The 26237-nt window shown below is 36.5% G+C and overlaps 1 protein-coding gene across 1 annotated transcript in view; it reads left to right on the top strand.

Moving 5' to 3' along the window:
* Positions 1-26237, top strand: part of LOC101155716 (mannosyl-oligosaccharide 1,2-alpha-mannosidase IA) — a 187785-nt gene that overhangs the window by 80345 nt on the left and 81203 nt on the right. Inside the window, exon 2 of the mRNA XM_004078309.5 lies at positions 3009-3105. Coding sequence (XP_004078357.1) covers positions 3009-3105 — 97 coding nt within the window. The remainder of the gene's footprint in view (positions 1-3008; positions 3106-26237) is intronic.

Genomic DNA, 26237 nt, shown 5'->3' with positions numbered 1-26237 from the left:
GGTTGACTGACTCATTTGCATGTGTGTGTTTGTGTGTGTGTTTTAAGTAAAGATATCAAGTATTTTGCTCTGCCCTATTTGGGATTCTCAGTGCATGACTTCTGGCATCCAATTTTGTTATTGACATGTGGTATCCCTGATTCATTGTAATCACTGGCTCTGTGCTCAGTTATTGATCTCCTCGGCCTCTCTGCTGGCCAGTTAGTTAACCCAAAGTACAGTCAGAATCCTGTCAGTCTGTGGCTCGAAATCCTTGAAAAGGACTCGTTGTTCCGTTTGTTCTTTTGGGTGGCCTCCTATTGATCAGTGGAATGTTGTAATGATGGATTGTTGCAGCAGTGATCCAGCAGGTGTGTGACCTCTGTCCTCCCACACACACAAACACAGTCTGTGGCCCTGCTGTCATGCACAAAGGCAAACATCTAACCCCTCCCACCCCCCCAGTGGATTGAAGCCTCATGCTTGTCTCACAGCAGGAGATAGAGGGGCCTATTTGTAAGAAGTGTCAGTTTGATTGTGCTGACATTTTGGCATAAAAGCAAAGCTGCACGTGTTCTGACTCAAAAGAATCACATGGAATTGTGAGACGGGTTCACATCATTTTGAAGCCGGGACATCAAAATGTGATATTTGTTCTGTTCCAAGATGCTGGAGATGGTTTTGAAACATGAAACAAAAAGTGTGCATTACATTTACCTGGCTACAGAACATCTTCAACTTACAGTGTAAAGGACGAAGCATGATAATTCTTCGCTACAGCTTCCAATTATGGATGCAAAAATGTAAAAAGGTGTTCTTATTAGATTATAATTTAGATTAATAGCGTAATCATTCTTTTTTTTAATTTAAGTTCACGCATAATCATTTTGTACCAGGAAAGAATTTAAATATCATATTTTAGTTTTAATTTAATATAGATTTACCAGTTTTAAATCATTGGTAAAAGGAGACTAAAGTTCAATTAAATCATTTTGTCAAAATGTTTAAATATATAGTGTATAAATAAAATGGTGTGATTGCATCTTGATGGTTAAATACTTGTCATTTATTTTTCTATGCAACTCGTTGCTGTCAAGTTTATTCATGTTTGTGAGATGAACACAGTTCTTTAAACATAGTTGGGTTCTTCAGATATGATCTGTTTTATGAATAGAAAACAATGTTGGCAGAGTTGCGTTCAAAAATATAACCAGTAATAGATGAAATCTGCGAAGTAGTTGGCTTTTTTAAATGTTTTAATGCCGTAAAGCCCCTCACTTCGACACTTTGACCAGTCAGTAATTTAGCATTTTCACGCTTTTCTCTCTTGTTTAAACTCTAAAAGTTTAAATATTGATAGGTAAATTCGAAATCATTGAATTAAACCAATAGGCCGGTAGTGATTTATGCAAATACGACAAACCGGATGCATTCTGTACAGGTGACACAACACGGAGAAGATTGATTGACACTGGTCTACAACCAGTCAGGATGCAGATTATAATGAAATGGTTAAAAAAATCTTGCAAAAGTGCTCTAAAAAAATCCACGAAACAGCAACACCCCAATCCGCATTATAGCGAGGGGCCACTACAAAATAAAATTGTCTTCACCTTAATTTGTCCGCCAGGGCAGCTATGTCATTCATCAGTGATCCTTAACATCCATGGCATGAATGGAATGAAAAAAGAAAAGCTGAAGTTTTTTAATGGGGTTTTTGGGGGGGTTATTTTTGTTCTTGACTATGTTGCAGTAAAGCATCTGTCTGTTTGCTGTTTCATCTGTTTCATTGATAGCGATGACATCTTGCTTCTATGAAAGAAATCTCAAAGAAAAAAAATGCAGAAAGCAATCTTTATATTCAGCAGATGAGGCTGTATCTGCAGAAACGGCAAAGTTTCAGATTTTACAACAGTTACGGGTTGCCTTCATGAAAGATTGTCAGTTCTGTGTAAAACTTGGTAGATATGCTGGTTTTCATTGTGTGAGGCGGACTTTGTTGTTTTTTTGTCTTGTTTTGTTTTGATCAGTGAGTGAATTGCTACACATGGTGCCGTAATGTGGGCAGGAGTACAAATGCCAAATCCGAAATTGCATTGGCACTGTTGGTTGAACATGATGAAATGGTTTCTGACTAATCTGAAATGAAATCTTAGCTACCTGAACACCAACGATTCCTTCATGATGAAAGAATTCAAAGGTTATTTGAACAATCCAGTTGATAGAGGTGTGAAAACTTCTAAATTAAATTGGATTGCTTTTTTTTTTTTGCCTTTGCTCAGAAAAAAAAAATCCCTCTTTTTGTTAAAATACTACAGATAGCATGCATTTAAAAAAAAAAAAGTGAGACACGTGAAGTCTCCAATGTCTCCATAGCAGAGAAAAGTTTTAGGAAGAAGTGAAAAGTCTTTAAAAATCAACCATGCTCCTTTTTTAAAACTTTTTTAGTGAGCATTTTTATGCTGCAGACTGTATTTCACTTGCTGACTAATTTGTTGAGCATGTTTGAAGATATGAGGGATGCAATCCTTGAAAAATGCATCAAAATAAAAGTTAATCTTGTGGATTTAAGTGGATTGGCTATGTTTTCTTTGTTGATAACCAGCTTCGTGTAGTAACAATATACTTGCAAAAACCACAAAAGCTTCTAAATGAGTATATTTTGTGTGTAAATGTCTGTAGTGATTGCAGATTTTTTTTAAATAAATATTTTGAAAATAGATGTTTTTTAAAATCTTTATAAAGTGTTTTTTTTTTCATCCTCTGCTGATGTTGTTTTTCATCGGTGGCAGTGTTCAATCTTTAATTAGGAAGAGAGGCTTCAGGGTAAATTTCAGCTGTTTGTTTAGCAGTGTGATTAATGTGCTGTAAGTCTGTGCTTGTTCCTTTATCCAGTCCTCATAAATCTATCAGAAATCTATCATAGCCTTTACCCTGAACTAAACCAATTTATATGTGATTTTGTTTGGAGAAATGACTTATTTTTTCCGCCCTGTGACGAATGTTGCTGCCCTTTGCTTGTTCTGCAGATGATGAAGTTTGCCTGGGACAACTATAAGACCTACGCCTGGGGCAAGAATGAGTTGCGGCCTTTGACCAAAAATGGGCATATTGGCAACATGTTTGGTGAGTGTTTATACTTCAACGGCGCGAATGATTGAAAAGCACTTCCGGCAAGTTTGAAAATTGATAAATTGATTATCTGAAGGTTTGATTTATTAAGCAGAGCAAACTAGGACTGACCACTAAAAAGCTAAATATATTTAGATTCCAGTCTTAAAACAAGTAGCTCAATCTGTTAGGAATACAAATTGGGTCTTACTCTGTTTTTCCTGATTTGCAAAGCCTCAACTTGAGGTAAAATTTTGGAGCAATTTATATCGGAATAAAATTAAGCAGCATTTTTCCCTTCAAGCAAACTTTTAGAGCAAAAATTCCAAACCAGTTCACCTTGCAAAAAACAAATAAAAAAAGGTAGAGATATTTGTTTTATTTCCAGTATTAGATGTTTTTTAACTTCCATGAATAATACAGTTGCATCACAAGTGTTCTAATGCAACATTTACCGTAGATGAATAGACTTTTGTGTTTGGAAGTTTTTTTTAAAGAGCTGAATTACATCAAGTGCAGGACGTCTTACCTGTTTGTGAGATGTTGGCATCTTTCTTAGCCTTCAGTCGGCACAGCAGGCCTCCCAGGCTGCCAGGGGAGTGACAGACCCCACAAGACTAATTGGTGCTAGATCGAGAGAGGTTTTAGGGTCCTCCTTAGTGGAGCATATCAGTCACTTCACACTGCTGTGCTCGAGGGAAATACCATATTCCAGTCCCTTAATAAAAGCTGGATCTGCTGTTAATAAGAATTGGATGGGTGGTTTCTCTCACTTCTCAAGTCTCGCTGCATCTCATGTCTAGAAATTCAAGATTAATAAAGCGATGATGCCATGTCTTTTGAAAATATGTTCACTTTGGTGCACTCACTCCTCTAAAGCTGTCACAGTGAGTCAGTTTGAAGTGGGTCTTTAAATCATGGGATGGCTTACATTTCAAAGCAAAGCAATCCAGGATTACTTTCTGAAGAGAAAAGGACTATGAAATAACTCAAAGACTGATTTAGAATGAAGTTTGAAGCACATGCTTGAAGTCTGCCAATTTGAGAAGTGTAGATTGCATCATCTGTGTAATAATAATTCTTGGTAAAAATAATTGATTTTCAAAAGCATAAAATACAAAAGGAATCACCTGATCCACTGCGAGTGTACGCCTAAAAACTTAATTATTAATTATGCATAGACTTAAAATATTGAGTCATAAATTGTTTGCAATAAAAAAAATGAAAGCAACTAAATAAATTTAGAATTACTCCTAATAATTAATAGACATATTTGCAAAGCTACACACAGTGTTTGGGGCAAGACCCTTCAAGCCACAGCCCAACTATGTAGCAACAAGGGGGCCACGTCTGGGTCTCTGTGTGCCGCTCCCCAGCCCGGATAAAATTCAGGGTTGTGACAGATCATCCGTCGTAAAAATCTCTGCCAAACCACCTGTGAAAGCTGAATCGCTGTGGTGACCCCTGAAGGGATAGCAGGAAGATGAACAACAAGATACAGAACACACACATGGCACACTGGATCCATTAAAAATGATTGTCAAATAGTTTCATTGCTTTGAAGGAAGTGGGAAGAAGCTAAATTATTTAATTGAATTCAGTTATATTTTTATAGCCCAATATTACAACACAGTAATACTTGAGTAAAACTAAAACCTCACTAAAGAAGTAGCCTAAATAGAATGACATTTTTGCTTTTAGCATTTTTAATATAATTTTTTAAAGGTATTACATGGATGTAGACATTTTTTCAATTTATGAATTTGCATAACTCATCATTTAAGCATCTTATCACTATTATATACACATCTGGAAATGATAGACGAAAATATAATCGAACAACTAGGAAATATTCTTCTTGCTCTATTGTAGACATTGAAGTAAGCGGGTAGCTAAATGTAAAGTCTTTCAATAGATATTTTCACTTGAAAAACTATTTGGTAATTTCTTTCTCATTTTTTTCTTCCATAATATGTTTTGCTTCTTCATCTGCCACTTATAGAGGAAATGTGTATATGTGAGCACAAATAAAAACCTTGAATTTGTCATTCCCGACTCCTTTGCTTAACATACTGATGAAAATTTTTTATTTTGTTACATCTGATAACGACAGCTGTAAGTTTCCCTTTTCACTTGAAACATGTAGAGATTTTTCAGGCTTTTATTTAATTACACTGGCCAGTGCTATGCTTCATTAGGAATGAATGACAGAAGGCCACTGATGGCTAATGAGCTGTGTTGTTGTCATTATTAAATGTTGAGGGAATGATGGAAATGATGGTGGGCGCTTACAGTTGAAAACAAACTGCTGGGTTTTCTAGAAACAGACTGAAAGATGACTCAAAGCTGTACATTTCTATTAACTTATTAAAATGCAAGCATGCATTATCAGGAACAGTCATAGTCTCCTTGGTATTTTAAAAAAATCACAAAAAACTTGGGCTTAAAGTTGGATTTATTCCTGACATAGGAGTTTAACAGCTGTTTTATTGTAGCGGAGCTTTTGATTCATAAGTTGGTGTCAGATTTTTACTGCTGATCACAGCTACAGTACTAAGTAGAGGCATTGTACATTGTAAGGCTGATATATGCTTTCAAAGTAATTGTGTTTATGTCCACTCATTTACTTTGGAAAGCTCAGACTTATCTACTGTCTTTGTGGGGCTCTGGGAGCTCCTGCGAGGTTCTAAGTTGGTTTCACTGTAAAATGGCTGCTGGGTAGAACTAAAAAAAATCTAATCATCAAAAAGTCTAATTATTTTTGACCAATTAGCATGTCAACAGACGCCTGTCAGATAGCAACATTTTCTCTCTCTGTCTCTCTCTCTCTATATATATATATATCTCAAGAAGCAGAACACAGTTTAAAAAAATAAATTAATAAATAAATAAAAACTACAAAATTCGTGTGAAATTAATCTGGGAAACAGTCGATCGTGAATGGTGAACCACAATATAGAAGGATCACTATATATACAGTATACATACATGTTTTCTAATGTCCATCTTGGTTGTGATTTGTCACTGCTTGAACTTCCTAAATTATTTTTTTGGTCTTAATTGGTTCATAATTGCACATAGTTTTGCCTTTTTTTGTTGAATAAAAGTATTCAGATGCAATGTCATCTGGTTTCATGGAAGAATAAAAGGGAAATTGTTCCCTGACATTGGTTGCTGAGGAAAAATTACCTTTATAACATACAGAAATATCTATAAATCAATAAGATAGATGTTTCCAAAGGCCAGCAGACTATGCAGTGCATTCTTTTATGAACTTCATTCTGCTCTTTCAAACCTAAACTTGTTCAAATCAGCAAACTAGTTTTTAATGATGACTATAAAAAGATTTTCTATGGCCACATGATCCTGGGGCTTCTGTAAAACCAAATTAAAAGCTATTGTAATATCTCTTGTTGGCGCCCGAGTCAGGATATGCCATTCCCAAACCACAATTTAACTACAAATGTGACAGAAAAATTGCCATTTTGTAGTTTTTTATTTTTATTTTTTATTTTTTTTATTTGGCCAACCATGCAGGTTTGGTCAAATGGTAAAATACTACCACAGAATCAGAAATAAGACTTTAAGACCTCACTGTAAAAACTATAACTTTTTACCTAAAAGTAGCAGTCAGTTATTGTGACTTATTAGGTGACCATTTTGCATGTCGAACAGGGACCTATAGTGGTTACTTGCTGAACTTTCCAGTTATTGTTTCTAAATGAGCAAACACATGTCTGAATGGTCCAAAGATTTTCAAGATTTTGTTTGATTCGATTACATTTATAGAGTATCTGCTGCGTTCAAAGGACATTATAGACAGATTGCATAACAGAAAAAGGTATGTTGATTAGTCATTACAGTGTAATTAAAAAAAATTTTAAAATCTGTTTTCAATGAAATTAAAGAAAATGACTGGATCATTCTCATCTAAATGTCATTCTTTCATTACTGTGCTATTACACACAGGTTGATTGGTTCCATAAACAGTTTTAAACTTTTCTTTGAATTTCTGCTTCTTAGTAACTCTGGTGCATTGAAAGGTTTCTAGTTATTAACAAAGAAATGCTAAATTCGTAGCAGCTAATTGCTGTATTTATGGGTGTAGCAGTTACCCACAAAGCAATGCTCTAAAAAGAAAGAAATTATCAAGTTGAAACACAAAAAGAGCTTAGAAAACATAAGCTATTTATCTCTGTCAGAACAGAGCTGAGAAATGGCTTATTCTTTAAGCATTGGAGGGAGATAAGTACCTATTTCAACTGAATTAGCCTAATCCCACACGAAAATTTACATTCTAGCCCATTAAGAAATGGTAACATTTTCCTTCCTGGTTAGCTACATGCTGTATTATCTACAAATACCAGGAGGGGTATAGAAAGGGCATCTTTCTAGTGAGTAAATGTCACATTTTGAGAGGCAGCGCGTGAAGCCAGGTATGAAATTGGATACTGTGTTCTTTAATTTAATCCCTAGAGCAGACGGAGATGCTGCGGGATTGGATCTACTGTACAGACGGCATCTTCGTCTGAAGCTTGTCACTATGCTGAAAGCCACCAGAACATCCTGACAGCGCAGCATTAAAACATAAAATAAAAAACCCAAGCCAGAGGAATTTCACAAGTCAGAACACAGCTTCTGTTTTACTGTAACCTGCCTGCAAGAGGGTCTTTTAGCTCTGCATTTCCTTCTGTCTTAATGGAAGCCCTCATTTCTCTACTAGGAAAAGCTCTCAGGAGGGAAGAGTTTCTTGTAATTCTAACTGCTACTCAAAGATCTTATCTTGTAATGTTTTAAATGTAGTGTTTTATCATAACAAGAAAATAAAAAAACAGTTTTCTCTTTTTTTCCCAAGTTTTCTCCCAAAATGCATCAAATTTAAAATATTTAGTGACACTTTTCCTCAAAATGAAAATAGTTTCTTGTAGTTTGACATAAAATCACTGTTTAGTTGACAGTGTCAATAAAAAATGAGGGCATTACATTGTTTAAAATCTGGTTTTACTGATTGATAAAATATCAAACACTGCCTCTGTGCGTCTGCTGTTCCCTTTTGATTTCACTAGATTAGTTCATGTCAGGTTAATATCAGATCTCCTAAGGCATTATGAAAGAAGGGAGATCAAGGCCTCATTTAGTGTGACTGGTGACATTTGCTTTGTCTCCAGATTCAGAAATAATTTTAGTCAAATATGACATTCACTCTGTGTCCCAGAGGAGCAGCTGTCACTGTTTCTCTCTCTCTCTATGCCTCACTTCCATGTGAGGCATAAGACCTCTGAACGCTTCAGAGCTAAGCAATCGAAGCTGAGCGTACTTTAAGATTGTATTTATTTATAAATACTTAAAGTGAAGCGTTTTCATTTTTTTTGGTCCAGAATGAAGAAACAAACTGATAGATTCATTTATATTAATGTTTCCACATAGAGAGAAAAACTACTGTGAGAATCATGCAGCTCGTCTCTCCCATCGTTGTAATTGTATCATTTAGATGAGCCACATTGAATGATTGTCCTTGAGGTCTCACTCTGTTATAAATCTTTAGAAATTACAATAAATCACTGAAGTTCAGCTGGATTCTCACTTCTTTTTTGACTTTCAAAGAGGCTCGCTGAAATCAGAGAAATATTTTGGCAAATCAGTGTTGAGATTTAATGTTAATGCAGTAAAATATCTGTTATTTAGTCTTCTTTAGATCACCCATATGTGTTTGAATACACTGAAATATAATATAATATAGATCCATCTACGCCATGTTTTCCTCGTCCGATTTGGCATCTGGCATCAAAACTCTACGGCTGGATAGCTCCAACAATGCTCGCCATTTTTGCTGCACTGCCAATGATGGGGTTGGAGTTGTGAGGGGCTGTAAGCTAGCGAGTAAAGAAATAAATAGAGCTCTCAGCAATGGGAAGGAAGAAAAGAGCATTACTCACCACTCAAAGGCAAAGTTCTAATGAACTATCGCTGCTCTGCAGAAACTATATCCTAGTAAACGACACAGGTTTTCTGATTTCGCATAAAAGCGGTATATTTATAACTAAAAGGCCACTGGGAACATTTATACAATAAATCAAAAGGTGATCAGAGGGGGACTTCAAACTCTTAAATGTTCTAATTTGAGGAAAAAATAAAGTTCAGTATTATAGAATAAAACCAAAGCTCTGCTCGTGATTGAAGATTTATGAAATTTGCCAATTCTCTAAAGGAGACATGACCCAGAGGAGATTGATTGACAAGGTCAAAAGTAATCAGGATACAGAAAAAAAGTGTGCTGCAAAAAAAAAAGCAGGCAGAATTGCGCTAAAGAAATCTGCAGTGAGACTGCAAAAGGTGATCCCCAATAGTGTGAGGGAGCACTGCACCAAACAATTCATTGAAACTGAATTCAAGTGATTTTGTGAGATCACTAGTGTCTCCCGCCTTGTCCAGTGCATTGTTGCATTTGATCGGAAACACCAAAAAAATCCAGAAAAAAAACAATGAATTAGTCGTACACCCACGAACATGCATTATGTGAAAGGTATGAACAGCACCACCTCTTCACAGTAGGTCTCAGAAACTTGTGCATTTGTCATATCTTGCACTCACTGTCTCCCAGTACTTAATACACTCCTCAAGCTGATGGAATTTCAAGGATACTCTGGAGCAGCTTTTGCCAAAAAACAGAATCTCCCTTTTCTCCAATTTTATACATCATAAAGATTCCAAGTTTTGATTTATGGAACTGAGAACTCCTAAAAAAAACCTCTACACATGACTAACAACATCCACATGGTGCTAAAGCAAGGCAGGGGTCGTTTTGGGACACTGGTTACCAAAGCTCTTAGTGCAGTGAATTATTTTCAATATTTGGCCCCCAGCATTTTCCCGCCCCACTTTCATGGTGGAGGGCATTAACTAAAGCAGCTCCGGCTCCACATCCCAAACCATCTCAGCGACGGTTGATGTGCAGTCATTATGCTTGAATAGAATGATAGTGTGAAACTCAGAAAAAGAGCTAAGATCTGTTATGTAACATGTGGAAGTAGTGAATGCTTACAGTCTGCCAATGAGGACATACTGATTTGGATCATATAAAAACCAGTTCTGGCTTATAAAAAATATATATAATTATCACCAAGTATAAGTTATTGATATAATTTTGTGAAGTGTTGCCAAGAGTGAGTTTATATAAGGAAGTGTGTGACCCATTATGCTGCAGGCATGTGTCAGTGTTAATTTCTTCTTGTCCTACTTTAACTGCAGCCTCACGCTTTTCAGTTTGAAGAGGGACGGTAGCGTTTCTAACTTATGTGATTCCATAACACAGGCTTCATGCAGACCTCTGCATTTCTGAAATAAGAAAACACTTGTGTCGATGCAGCCTGAGCAGATTTAGATTTTTAGTGCCAGACAACGGAAAACAAATCAGCTTGTTTTTGCCATTAATCTTTTATCACTATATGCCTTATGAGTGAGGCTGCATTCTGTGATGTGAAAAACAAAGCTGATTGTGAGGAGGCAGCTCTAATCTGCAGTAGGCATTTGTATTCATCTGTTATCAGTCTGGAGAAAGCTTTAGATTCTCAACTGAACTTGATCCCTCCACCGAATTTCTTTGAAGCCTTGGACTTATTCTGTTTTTCCATTTGGTTGCTATAAAAAAGTAAGAGGAAAAATAAATTTCTGGACTTGTTCATAGGTATTTGAGTAGCATAAAAACGTTCCAAACTCCTGCCAAACCATATAACTGACTATATTTTCTGAACTTCTTAAAAACAATACGGACATTTGATATTCAGAAAATGTATTTTTGATAAGAAAGCTGTAAGAGGCCATGCCTTCTATGAATAAGTAATGAATATCTCATTCACCAAAAAAATAATTATGACAAAGTTTCACCCACATCGCAACAGCTCATTAAATTCAAGATTTTGTCATAAATGCACAAAAAAAAAATAGAAATACTTGACGTAGTTTCAGCAACTTTTCCTGTTATGAATGTTTCTTTTATTTATTTGCCCATTATTAAACAGGGAAATTCCCACTGTGATGCACATTTCTTTTTCAAGGGATTCTTGGCCCTGGAGACAGATTACAACACAACCTAAAGGCTGTGTCACACAGCTAATACGTTCATTTTGCTCATTTTCCATGGATGAAATTTTGGCACCTGCTTGATATATGTAATTGATCTGTACTTATTGCGTTCATCACTCATTCACATGCGCAGATGTCCGTTAAGGGTTTCGTCCGATGGGTTTTTATGTGAATTCTGTTTTGTGCTGTTTAAAATTTGTGGTCGGTTTCGAATTATGCAGTTTGTATATTTTATGTAGTTTATATGCAATTACTGCATAAATCTTAACCGATTTGTGCTATTTTTGCGGGATGCATACACAAATTTGTGGCTTTCCACGACTGTTCCACGTATTTCCTTGTATCTTTAACGGACCTTTCACGCATGTACCATCGATGTATAACTTTTATATCATGTATTCGGCGCACGTAGGGCATCCGGTGTAAAACATTGCCAAATTCACCATGCGACTCGTTCGCTGTGGCGACCCCTGATGGGAGAAGCCGAAAGTGGAAGAAGATTCGGCGCACGTATGACATTAAAATTACGTAAATGACGGACAAATCACTACTGCATATAAACAACACAATAATCATAACACGGTTAATGTTCTCAGTTATTTTGCATGTTCTTTGCGTGGTTTATTCATACTTTAATTTGTGATGCATCTGAAATCTTCACGTTAAGACCACAGCTTTTTTGCTTTTTCCAGGTATATTCACGTCTGACCAATTTTCATCCATACAATATGCGCAAAATGTATGTAGTAGCTGTGTGACACGGCCTTAAGCCATTTCATAGAATAAAGATTCAAAATATGTTATTATATTTCCTGGTCCTTCAGAATAGTAGAAAAGTTCATTTCAAGAGTTTCTATTAAAACCTGATGAGAACAAACAGTATTGTTTCAGTTAAACATTAAGAAGTAATTGCTACATTTAGGATCATCGTATCACTTTTTAAATAACTTCTAAAAGCTCTCGTGTAGTACTCTACTGACACTCCTTTTGCGTAGAAACAAGAAGCAAACCAATCCCACAGCCAAAGTGTGGGATTAAAGACATATTAATCCCTCAGTGAACGACGTCATTATCTCATGTCTTCCTATGTGGGTCAGAAAGCAAAAACATGCTTCACGTTAAGTACCAAGCCAAGAATCATGGCTTGACAAAATCTGGAGATAAGTTGTTATGCTAAAAAAAAGAACATTATGGCTGCCCCTCCCTCACTATGCATGTTTCTCATCAACAAAACTTGTCCTATGGTTGTTAAAGAGATTGGCCACATGCTGTTCCTCACAATTGCAAGCTAGTTCCCTTTCTGTCAGTAATGAATGAAAGAGTGAAGACCTCTTTTTATGCGGGGAAGCTTTTTTTCTGCTTTTATCTTATGATTATTTCATCATTTCTATTTTATTTTGCCCCATAACCTTTTTTCGTCCTCATTTTTACTTTCTTTTTTTATCCCGTTTCATCCCGAGAGGTGCAATTAAAGAACACAAGGTCACTGGGTTTTGTTAAGTGTGGCCCTGGCATGCAAAATGAGAAGCTCCCAGTGACACAGGCTGAACTCTTCACCTTTTCTTTCATAGCATGGCTAGGGACCATTTAAAACCAGTGGCGTTTATTAGAAAATCCTAAGGGTTCTTGAGATGATGTAAAGTGCTACTAAGGATTGTTACATAGTGAAAAACAAAGCGAGGAGAAGTGGAAGGTGAAAAAAGCTTGATTTATTGTGGATTGGTGGCCCAAACAAAGATGCCCTGGGTATTTATTATATAGTTCGGCTTGATGTGCAACTGCAGGATGAAATAAATAATTCACAGAACACAAAGTCATCCTGAAAGTCCTTGGATCTCCTTAAAACATGAGATTTTCACAAATATTCACTGTCATTACATCATTGCCAACATAATTTGCAGGAAGTGCGGCAGGAAAAGAGATTCCTAGGTTATTTCAGGCAACACATTTGCAAATATGATGCTGCTTGAAGTCTGGTACTTGCAGTCACACATGCATGGAAAGACTTCACTGCTGTTAAACCTACAAGAGACTCGACCTCTTGCATCCTTTCCATGTGCAGTCCCCTCTTGCTTTTCCTACCTCGATTATTTTTCCAGAAAGCTCTCAGCTGGTACCCACTCCCACTAACAATGCCCTTTTCTTACTTCCTCCCACATTTTAAGCAGAAGAGACAGGTTTTTCCTCCTTTACAATTGCCTCCCAGCAAGTCCCATGTCCAGTCATGAAGGGGGCATTGTGAAGGTTGGTGAAAGGTGGATAAAAAAGTGGGAGGTGGTGATAGTTGGGGGGGGGGGGGGGGGGGGGGGTAGCAATTCCCTCTGTTATTAAGGTTAAAAAAGGCTTTGCAAATGGTGTCTGTCACCACCTGTCAAAAACAGACTGAAGGTTGTAACTACCCACTCACCATCTACCATGGGCCCCATTTCTATCCAATCATCTGTCACCATAGTGACCAAGGACAGGCGACAAATAGGGTCCTAGACATTTTCTCTTAAAAACAAGCCTTTATACATTTCACCATGTTTTAAACAAAAAGTACCAAAAAATGTCATGACAATTCATTGAAACTTTGAGGTCATCTTAAATATAGAATTTTGGCACCTTCATGATGGTTTGATCGACATCAAAGCTTTGGATAGCAAGATTGTAGGAGAAAATGACACAAGTGCTGTGTATTATGGACAACACACCTATTTCTAATGCAAAATAGAAGACAAAGGTCTCCTAAAAAAGTGGGAAAATGTTAAACAGAAGTCTAACAAAAGAAATATGATGTAGAGAGGAGCTATAAATGCTTATTACTACATTAAATTCAGAGGATTGGCTGCTTTCCCTCGTGCTTCTTTCTCCATCTTGGTTGGACATTATTGCCCTAAAGTGTGCACAGTTTTGAATTGTGAGAAAATGTATTAGTCTGCATCCATTCAGACAAATTTAATAGGAGTCACCTAGTTTGGAAGTACCTTTAATTTCAATTTATCAGTCAGTAAAAAGCTGCTTTCATTATCTGAGTTTTTGCAATTGGGTTACACCTGCTGAGTGACATCACGCTCCTTCAGTCATTTGTGGTTGTTGATTTTCTGGCATTTCTGAAAATTAAGAGCCAAGTAGTTACAGGATGGGAAAATGTAAATGTTGATCTAAAAGAGGGTTGAATGTTTATTGATCTGTTTTCTATTTTTGACATTTTGACAATGAGATAGGTAAATCCCGGATTATACTTTACAGTGATCGGCCATCAAATCAATCGTATATCTACAATCACGTGATCTAGTTCATATTAGCGTTGGCTGATTTTGCTTGCTGCTGTCTACGATAACTGAAAGTTATGAAAGTCTGAGTGGCATTGATACTTTTACAGAAACGTGTTGTCTCTAGCATTTATGAAGGACATCTTGCCCATACACCTGCTGTGTCTGCAACGCTCAGGTACACGATGATAGAGAGGACGAAGTGGTACGTTCGTTCACTGAAGAGAAGCAGGGAATACAGAGATGGGGGGGGGGGGGGGGGGACAGAGGTGAATTAGCAAGGTATGAGATGTATAAGATATAGCTTTCCAGTAATTGGCTCTGTTTTCTATCTAGTTGTCCACTCTCTCTGTATCTCTTTGTGTGACGTTGTATATCCTAACTTGTTCAATTAAGTTTTCATCATCTGCAATAAAAAAAGGGATTTTTCTGGACTGAGTTTGCTCCGTCATCTTGAACTCGAGTTGCTCAAAAATTATTTAAATTTAAATTGTGCAAATGCACTACGGGCGTAAAATTGTAGTTGGGGATGATGTCATCAACACATTTCCCAGTGATTGGGGCGGTTCTGTTACAATGTTCTTGCACCAATGCTATGAACAAAACCTACAGCCGAGGAGATCTTAAATGTTGCAGACACCAAGTTTATGTAATGCTAACCTTTGTTTTGCAGGTTCATAGAATAAAAAGCCCCCGGTAAAACCCTGGAAAAAAATGAGGGGTACTTTTGACTGCTAATGAACAAATAATAAATATCTTTGGCCCAGAGTATATTTCAAAGCTATTTGTAATCGCTCAGGTCACTTGAGGTTGAACTTGCCTCTTGTCTTCATTCTTTAATCCCAGAAGGATCATGAAGCCCCGCCCACCTTTGATGATTTCAATACAGTTTGTTAGAAACCAGAGTTACATCCACCTGATTTACATATCAACATAACTACCTGCTTTATTATGAGCACTAAACCGTTTTTTGACACATTTTGGGGGGAATTATTCTCTTTGGCTTGGAGATTCATGCAAAATATTAAAGGATGGAAAACCTTTTTTGTGTTTCAACGGTGAAGCTAATATTTTATAGGACGTTTGGCAGCTTTGGCTTTGAATCAGCTTCTTTTGGTGCTTGGATAAAGTGCTTCATTCTTAAGGGAAACACAGATGGTTTTCAGCATGGCCATCCCCACCTAATGCAACGCCTGCCTTTCTGGATTACAACAAGCCCCCATCAGTGGACTTGATCACATAATCAAGCCTCTGCTAAGGGATTATTGTCAAGATGATGAAAAACTAGTTGTGAATGTATGAACCAGCCAGGAGGATTATATGGGATTGTCCTCCATGTTACTGTACTGATTCCATCACGCACAGATGAACTCTCAAACTCTTTGCTTCTACTTTTAGGACTTTGGTTTTAGATTCATAAACTCTCTTTTGCTGTGATATAAGATACGATTTTGACCAAGACTCTAAGCCCACCTCAATGGCGTCACTGCAATTTCAGACGTCCCGTTTGGCGTGCAGTAATCACTGTTGTGCCGTTTTAATCACAATCCTTCCCTGCCAGGTTCTTAAGCTTCTGCTCGTATTGGGGATCAGATCTTTTTTCATTCCTTATTTTAGGATCTATTAATAATGATTTCTTTTTTTAGCTTTGCTTGGTTGCATCATTCCTCCCTTTGCTATTTGAGTTTTTCACTGCACTTGGAAACTCTTTTTCAGTCCAAACATGTCCACTTTATTATTTTTTCAACCAGTGCAAATCACATTTACATTTTATATGCTTTGTTGATCATTTCATTCTTGTTATCATGTTTCAGAAAAGAAGAAAAAAAAAACCAACAACCCAAAAACCTTTAGCTGTTTTCCTTTTTTTTTTCCTTTTTGGCCACTCCTTTCAGGGGATGCCATCATTCCATGTTTCACACATGTGATTTGGCTTCAGGTTAACAGCAGACGCCCTTCCTGACACAAACATTTGCATTTTCCCAGAAATGGGTCAGCACATGAAAGCACTGGAGAGTACGCCAATGTGGTGGCAGTAACTTACAGCACTTAGTAATCCCAGGTGGTTTCCCATCAAATAATAATCAGGCCCATCTGTAATTATTTTTTAAATTTTGTGGGTCTTTGGTGATGCCCAAGAACTTGGGCTCAAGCTTAAAATCACTGGAGTTAGGGGTGTAGGAAATAACAACAGTGCTATGCATGTCCTAATTTGTGGCTGCTGATGCGATTTAGTCAATATAGCTTAATTTTAAACTATCCAATTGGATCCGACTCACTGACCTAAAATCGAACCAGGACATCTTTAGTCAACCAGTGTGACTCAGAGATAAAAAAAAAAAGGGTACTGAACAGTGCAGGTGAAGTTTTCCAGATTCCTTGGATTTCTTGCAAGACAATAAAGTGTGAATTAAATATGTACAAACAAGTCTTATGAAGTTCAGCCTACTTTTGTTTTTCCACACGTAAACAATCCAAACGGAACATTATTAGAACATTCTACCACACTCTATGGTCACATGTCTTTGCCAAATTCAAAGTGTTTCCTCTCATTGGACTGGAATGATCATTTTCTGCTGCAGTCACATGTGTTGTCTGCTGTTATGGGACTCGATTATTTCTACTTTATACTAAATAAACTTGCTTCAATCCAAATGATATTTTCTATCATTGAAATAGTTGATTTATTTAATTTTGAAATGATTCTATAATGTTATAGGTCAATTCGATTCACAAGTTTCCTCCAGACAGATCAACCTAGTTGGGTTGTAGGAATATAAATTAAGTCGCTTACTTGTTACACCCTAACTGAAGTGAATTGATGAAAAGAAGCATTATAGAGTGTTTCCTTTACTTAGTAGAGCTTGCTTGTGAGGTTGGAAGAACCTCCAGACCTAACCTGGGACTCTAGACTAAGAGGAGCAAATCTGAAGTGAGATGGTAGAATAGTTCTGGCTTCCTGGAAATGGAAAAGAGAAATGGAAATACCCCTAATGGAGGGTAAAGGAGTGAAAGAGAAACAGATGTCAAGTATTGAGGAAAGTGTTAGAACTGGTATTCCGTCTGGAAATATTGTAAGAAAGATTCCCTTTCCTTTGTAATTGAGTGTAAAGTTGCAGGTGAGTGAGCAGGAGTTCTTGTCAGAGTAAGCAGTTCCTAAATGGATTTACTACAGATCGATCAAAAATGTGGACAAGTTGTTTTTTTCCCAGATTGAACTTCTTTTTTTAATTGTGTAAATTCCATTGAGCTGCCGACGCTTTTTCTGTTCAGTCGAGTTAAGTATACAGTCCTGGACATAGTGTTGATCGACCTTGTTACCTGTAGCACAAGCACGACTGAAGTTCTTTTTTTATTTATTTATTTTTTAAAGAATGCCTAAATGAAGCCACTCAGTGAAGGACTGCACAATTTTCAGTGCTGAAGTGAACCAGTTGGCTCCGTTTAGGTGTGAGCAGAGCATGTGTGTTGGATGAAAAGCTTTTTTTTTTTTGATCAGCAATGTCTTAGAAGAGTTTAAATGCAAAGGTCTTTGTAAAAAGTGTTTGTTTTGTTCACCTGATGCTGTATTCAGCATAATGTTACCACTCCTGTGCCTGTTGATCAATCGAAAATGGGCTTTTTAGAGAAGTAAGAGGAAAGGGTTTGATGGCATGGATGCAGTGTGTAATCCCATCTGAGTGCCTGATAAATCAGACACACTATGCTCTCATTACTGACAAATGAAATTGCAGCAATTAGACCATTAGTCTGGACACACCGCATTTTGTTTGTTTAGGCTCAGATTAATTTATGGGCTGATTGACTATTTTAGGTCTTTCTCAGTTTGATTGATTTCAGTCCTGTAAATGCCATTTATGCACATTTGAACACAAATAAAAACAACATCTAAATTGAGCTTGTGAGAGGATGTGTGTAATTTTCAGAACTGTCATGTCAGTAGAAAAAGGCTTTAATTTCCCTTAGTTAAATACAAGTATGTTTATTCCTTCGTTTTTTTTGGGGGACTTTTTTGGCCTTTTAATAAATGACTTTAAGGGGAATCTCAATGAATTTGAATGACTTCCTGAAATTTGGCTATTAAAACTTAGAAAACTTTCAAAAATGATTAGATCAGGTTGTTTTACCAACAAAGAACTTCAGTGAAGCAAGAATAGAAGTAATTTTTTTATTTTTTATTTTGCATCACATGACAAGCTACAAATTGCTTCAAAAAGAAATACTAGCACCGCCTGGTCCCTCGCTGAATTTAATCCTCTTTATATAAATAAATCTATACTTTTTTCTAATATTGACTGGCACATACCTGATTACACCTTGCCGTGATGGACTTTTGTTGGTTACAAAAAGCGACCGTTAGATGCATACTGGAGAGTAGGAAAGTAGGAGTTTTCATAAACATTAACATTTATCAAGTTGCTGAGAAAAACTGGATCTTACAAATGGCAAACTCTTAATTTTTTCTAATTTAAAAAAAAGGCTATTTAACTTTATTCATAATTTGCCTGCTTTTCCAGCAATATTGAGTGATTTAAAAAATCTATTATAAGTAGGCGTAAGACTTAAGAACCTTTTTGAATGTGCTGTGATGAACTGATTGGAGATGATCTATGTTTATGAGAAGTCTTATTTTACCTCAACTGAAATGAAGCAGAAATAAATGGAGTTTTTCTTTTTTCAGATTGTGAACCTTTTTTTTTTCTAGCTCCCCTACACCCTTTTGACACTCAACCAGGCAAAGAAATGGCTCCTGTTGGGCTGAATGATTCACTGAATCATGGAGAACGTGCCCAGTTATACCACAGCTGCTTTAACACTTGCAGATTTTCAGGGGGAAAATGGATTGATGCACTTGTATAAGGCTTGGCCCTAAAACATGTTTCACATCACTGGTCCAACAGCATGTGCCTGCCTTTCTACCACTTTAGAAAGTGCTGAACAGTTTTTATGGAGCATCACACCTCTTTTTCATGTTTGGCTGCACCAGCATGGACATTGGTACCTCGATGGCTCAGCACCACACTGCACACTCAATGGTGCTACTTGGCAGATGGATCCAGACTCCAGTTTCTTTATGACACCCATCTGCTCATTTAAAAAAAAAAAATACAAACTTTGTTATTATTGGCTAAGATTTTTCTCTGAAACTGGGAAAATTACTTGCGTTAAGCAAAATCCTGAAGAAGTGATCCTGCATATTATCAGTTTCCAAAAAAAGTAGTCAAATGATTAAGATGAGCCTCATGTACTGTGTTGACGTGTGAATATGTGCTTCTGTGTTTTCATTTATCTACACATTGTATCAGATAGTGTTGAGATACGACTTTTTTTTGTCACTAAAGCCCCCACCCTCCCTATTCGTAACCCATCTACACCCATCCTAAGTAAGGCAGCGCATTTATTGCTGCAGCCTCAGTCAACTCTGAACTGTATGTGTATTTGTTGTATGCCTGATCTGGTTTGGTTTGTACTGGAAATAATTTCGTATGTCAGTGTAAAAGCTGTGCAAACGACAATTAATGAATTCTGATTCTGAATATATATTTCAATGCTTTAAACCTGGAATGGTTAACCCCTGGCCACATTCTTGCATGTTTTTCAACATACCCAGCTCTGCTCTGGCATGTTCTAATTGGATAGACGGGCCTGAACCAGGTAATCAATTATGAGGAAGGTTTGGAAATCTGGAAATCCTGCAGACACACCGGCCCTCGAGGCTGGGAGTTTCCCATCCCTACTTCAACCCTTTTTACACGGGAGCTTTAACTCCAGTGTTGAAGTTTTTTCCTTTTCGTAACTCTTCAACTGCTTACGCCATCAATGTAATTCCAGAGCAATATGAAGTGGAGCAAAGTGGTGCAAAGCTTGAATAATGTTGATCGCGTAAATGCTTGGAAAGTTATATTGGGTATGTCAAAGAGTGTGCGTTATTTAAGTGTTGCAGGCAACATTTCTAGTGTTAAAGGGTTAATGTGTTCATTTTACAGATAATTTACTTGAATGCAGGATGACATTTATCAATAAGATGTTTTTTTTTCTTCTAAAAAGTCAATTAGTAATTTTAGTGCTTCTTTTTAACCCACATTAATAAATGACCTTGAAGCTCACGGTATGAACATCATTTTCCAATTTTTGTGCTCTAGATTTAGTTTTTTTCTATCATTTCGATTTTTCCAACATTTTCTTCTTGCAAGAAATTGTTTTGTTTTTTAAATCGGAAGTTTGTTCTGAATAAAGTAAAGATAACCAATAAACTCAATAAACTCCATATAAATAACATTACTCGTGAAATTACCATGACCTGCAGAACTTTAGTAATTTAATTTAACAAATACCAAAGAAATGCTAAGCATACGGCATTAACAAAAGGTCAGTAGTCTTTTTTTTTATGCAGGTCATAGATTTTCTACTCAAACCAATCTCTGTTCTTGTCATCTAATAATGAAATAAAATCGAACTTTAAAGATCCTACTTGGTGTGACCAGCTTAATTGATGTGTCTTTTTAAACCTTATCTTTGCTTTGTTGGCTGTGTGACAACAACAGACAAACCACTGAGCAACGTAGATCGATTAGTGGATGTCCAATAATCTCCCTATGCTCCAGCTGCAAGCTGATGTAAATTCCTGTTGTGCAGTTGTTTTACAACTGAGTATTAGAGCCACCATAAAAAAAAAATATATAAATATATATAATGTAGATAAAGTCATAGAATTTGGAAAAAAAAGTTGTAAGTTTACCAGAATAAAGTCATGAATTTATGTGAAAAATTTGTAATTTTAAGAAAATATAGTAGTAGGTTTATAGATAAATTTTCAGAAAATAGACTTGAAAAATTGTCGGAATCAAGCAAGTCTTAATTTAACAAGAAGGTATAAGCCTCCATCCACTTTACATGCTGACTAAATCCATCAATGCAGCTATTTGTTTTATTCATCTTAGTGCCGTAATGCATTTGGACCTCGGCAACTATACTGACGACTGCGTAAAACGGCACGCCTTCTTGGTCAAGAATATTCTTCTGATGAGGCTTAATTTCTTTTTAATTCTTTTCAATGTCTTTATATGTATAATAATGCAATCTTGACTTGGTATTTATTTGTGAATCCAATGCTGAATGAAGGACAATGTGCTCCACTTTTCTCATACTGAAACACAATATTGTTATTTATTTTATTTTTTTGTTGATATTTTCTTAGTTAACAGACTAATATCCATAATAAATGTAAGGCTTTTAGAAATGAATTAAAATATACTTTTACTTCTAATTCTACGTGTTTACTTTCTTAAAATTACCACTTTTTTTCTCCAAATTTTTATGACCTCATTATCGTAATATTTCTTTTTTTCTTACAACTACAACTTTTTTCAAGTATAATTGACTTTTTTATTTTATTTTAGACTCTACTCTCATCTATTTTCTGTATTTTTATGGTGGCCCGAATGCTTTGTTGTATTTTTTTTCAATTTAAATATCATTTTATTTGAATAAAGTGCAGTTTTTTTGCTTGTTTTTTTTTTGTTTTAAGTCTGCATGCTTTAACAGAAAAATACCCCCTATTATTCTTGGACTTATAAGAGTGCTGTTAAATGCTTAGTAGACCAATGCTGCTAAAATGTCATATTTCATCTTTTATCCTGAAAGAAAAATCCATAATGTCTTAGCTGCCTCCTCCTTAAAGATCTTTTTTTTTTTTACTTTTCCCTGAAGACTAAAATACCCGGCTGGTTTAGGTCTCACACAAATGGTCCTTGGTGAATGACTGAAATCATAATTTTTATTCTGTTTAGCTCTAATTTTCCCTATCTACATTCTTTCCAGCTGCTCTCCTTAAATGTTTGTAGGTAAATATCTCTAAGACCACAGGCACACCTGCTTAGTAACCCTGTTCGTTAGTGCTAACAGCATACTCATTGGCCTTGTGATTGATAATTGGATGCTAAAAATCACTGGTAACAGGCCAGCCTAATTAGTGTGAATCAGAGCATCTGAATTGATTAGATTCAATTTGATAATGCTGCTTGTGTCGCTTACATTTCCTCTCAATCCCTAATGTTTTCTTCCATCAGCTTGGTGCTTTAAATTGGCAGCTGAAATGTGAAACCTATAATCTTGATTTGACTTTCCCCACGAGGACAGAAAACATCCCAACTTTGAAATCGGATTCTTTTCATCTCACTAACAATACTATACGGGATCAATGGAATTGGTAATGAACATGCAAGTTCACTGCTTGAATGCTAAAACATGTTTTATATGGACATGGTTCAGAGATGAGATTAGAGCAAATATGTTGACTCTAAATTATTTCCAGGAGTTTAGAGAGAGACACTGATAAAACATTTGTATTTTCAGTTCTTTTAAAATAAAATGTTTAGGATGTGGGCAACAAAATTATGCTTAACTGACTAATAGCTACCAAACATGTCAAGTAAGCAAAAACAACTCATGGTGTCTCTTTGTTTAAAGTTTTTATATTAGAAATCCTTATTAAATCAGATGATTCTCTTAAAAAATCAGTTCATTCTGCATTTTTGGCCTGGTTTGGCTTTAGATGGAACACGTAAATAAGCACAGTAGTAACACATGCTAAAGTTGCCATGATTGTCAGTGTGCCTGTTTCTAATCCAAATACAGGGGCACATCTCATATGCCTGTTTTCAGAGAATCTGTGAGGCTTTTTCACGTGTAGCACACAGACATCCAGACAGAACGAGTAGGAACTAAAATAGAGCATGATAAATAAATATGCTCCATGTACCCCCAGAATCAATCCGTCATCCCGGCTTTGATGCTGTTTTCAATGGAAAAATTTCATACTCTGCTGTTTTTTTGCCCAGAGCCACTCCTGAATTTGAATAAGAGGACACATGTGACAATATTCCTTTCCTAAGTTATCACTTGTATTACTTGTTATACAGTGTATAGATAAGGTTTTCCAAACACTCTACTGCTTATATTTATTTTATTCTGTGAAAAAACATTTGCTTATATAGTAAAGTATAGTACAGTTTATAATGTATTTATTTTAGGTTTTTTGTATAATCAGGAACATTCATGGTTTTCTGCTGACAGAGGGTACTTTAAAAAACGGAGGGGAAAAAAAACACTAAACTGATTTTATTTTGGTCCTGATATAAAGAAAACATTTGGAACTGAAAGAGATTATACTGTCAATGTAAGCATTTATGTCTTGAAATCTTCTCTGAGGTTTAAGTGATGCACCTAACCCTTGCAAGGTCAGATCACCTCAGCAGATGGTCTTTTAGGTTGATGTTTAGCTTGAGGGCCTTATCACCCAGTTCTTACTGAACTTGTAACTGGCAAACAGATGGCTACTAAGAGTGAGAAAAAAGTGCTTTTCCAACACTTCACTAGTTTACAGAAAAACTTTAGTGGTACCACAATATCTACATAAAGCTTAAAAACTGGAATTGTAACCCAGCTTTGGCCGTCTAAAGAGCTTCTGACCGTCGTGTCGCATCCACATATTCCAGGACGTTGCAGCTATTTCAAGGCATCAGACGGACATCACCTCTTGTTTGGAAAGTTTCTCACAGTGGTCCTGGAGCATAGGCTGGTACATTGACAGCTGTTGCCGTTAGGCTCACCTCTTTTCACACCAATAACAGTCAGTACAGATGCTATATGCTGTCAGTCTGCGTCTGTTTTGCCTTCACCACACAAACAACAGCTCGCTGTACTTAAAACTATCCACCTTAGGCAGCAACTCGCATCCAGGCTTTCAGAGGAAGGCGATAACCTTAGACTTTGGAGGGCATGCTTGTGCTTCTCTTTCTAAAAATACTCATTTATTTATGGCCAGAGTTCACGACTACCTCCCTTCAGTCAAGTCTAATCAATTGATCCCTGTTTTAGCTGTCCTTTGGCACCTGAACTGACCTCAGCACTCACTGTGAAGAGGGTTTGTGCCCTCTCTCATGTAGCTTTAAGCACAGTTTGGACAGCTTGACCTGCAATTTAAAGTCTAATATGAAAACCTAAAAGAAGATGAAAAACGCTTGAGCTAATCCAGCAGGACATAGCAGGTCAACTTTGCTTTTTTTTATTATTTCGGGCGGCAGTTTAGCACAGGTCGTCCAACAACTGAAGGGGTGACGGATCAATCCCAGCCAACTATCGCCCCCCGAGCGCGGCCAGTCTTCAGCTCATCGCTCCCCCCAGGGGATGGGTCAAAATGCGGAGAAGAATTTCCCCATTGTGGGATAAATAAAGTATCAATTATTATTATTATTAATTCCACACATTGGATTGTAATGATGGACTGATCATTATTCATGTGTGTTGTCCACTGCGATTCACTTGGTCATTTTTAAGTTGTATTAAAATAAACCTACCTTGTCTCAACCTAAATGGTATTTTCCGGTATCAATTTTAATCAATTCATTTCATTTTGCAACTATTTAATAATGGTCTAGTTCGCTTTAAAAACCAACTTGCCGCAGGCAGATTGATCTCGTTGGATTTCAGGAATATAAATCAAGTTGATGAGTTGTTACATCCTTAGTTTGTACCCAAATTTAACATGTGGTTTTAGAATATTTAGGAGAAAAAATGCTGTTTTATTTTGTGTATTTTAAATTATGACATTTTTCTTTCAGTTACATTTAAGCAGAGATGAGTCCTCATTTATAATATGGTTGCAATTGCTTGCACTATGAAACCGGTATTAAGCTAAAAGGTTGTCTGAAGGTAAAGTGTTTGAATTGTGATTTTTCTCATTGTCATCTTGGTTGGGAGTCATGGCTAAAAACAAAAAATGTTTTTTCTGAAAGACTCAGGATCCTGGCGATATTGCAGGGGATTTAATTTTTCTGGAATTGTTTAGTTGTTGCCCTGAGGTATGGTATAGGCAATCTGCATATTCAGTGACTTAAAAAATAATTTTAAAGAGCCTTTGATGTTTCAGGTTGCTGAATGGTTGCATCAGATCAAACCAGCCATCTCCTGTGGACTAAGTTATTCTCAGACATGAGCACAATGTCATCACCTCTCATTTAACCAGGTCATTTTCCACCCTGTTGCATTTTCAAATCTAGAGGTTGAGCCTTCAAGCAGTTCGTTCGGCCTATTTAGTCAGTTTTTTGTTATAAAGCCACCAAACCATAATTTTCCACTCAACTCCTGTACAGTAATTCATTAAAGATAATGATTTTTTTTTTTCTGATGCCGAGCTTTGTCTGCCAGTTTTAGCTGGATTTGCATAATATTTAGTCATGCTCAAAAGAAAATAGACCAGCCACTTTCTCCACTAGGAAAGAGACCACTAGGAAAGAATAAACACCTCCTGGCATTTCTCATTTAGTTAGTGGAAACAAATGAATAGCTTTAAATTAGATTCTTGCAGACAAACACTCACAAGAACAGGAACCTTCAATGCGCTCAGACAGATTTTACACACAGTTTAAGGAGAAAACGCATCGACTGCGTGTCGTTCAGGACCAGCTGCTAAGTGCTGGCAACAATTGTCACATCAATATTTTCTGTTGGTTGATTCCTAAATGACTTTGCTTTTATCTAAGAGTGACGGCTGCTCTCCAGCAGATGCTTTTCAGTCTTTGAAATGGGGATGCTCTTCATGTTCTGCAACACAAAGCTGTTTTTCTGTTATCATTTAGCATCAGTACAGTAATTATAGCAACTTGGTGTCTAAGAGATTTTGTTTTTACTCAATGTAGGGCATATTCTGCTGATTTACTGTAACTAATCAGAAAATTAAAGGTCAGAAAACAACAGCTTACTTTGCCAAGCTCACGTTACCAAGATTATTTACCGGTATTTATTTTTTAT

The sequence above is a fragment of the Oryzias latipes genome, chromosome 16 (assembly GCF_053564925.1).
Source record: "Oryzias latipes strain Hd-rR chromosome 16, Olatipes_Hd-rR_3.1".
NCBI lineage: Eukaryota > Metazoa > Chordata > Actinopteri > Beloniformes > Adrianichthyidae > Oryzias > Oryzias latipes.
Note: the sequence above shows the minus strand (reverse complement) of the source record. Positions and strands in the feature narration are given on the sequence as shown.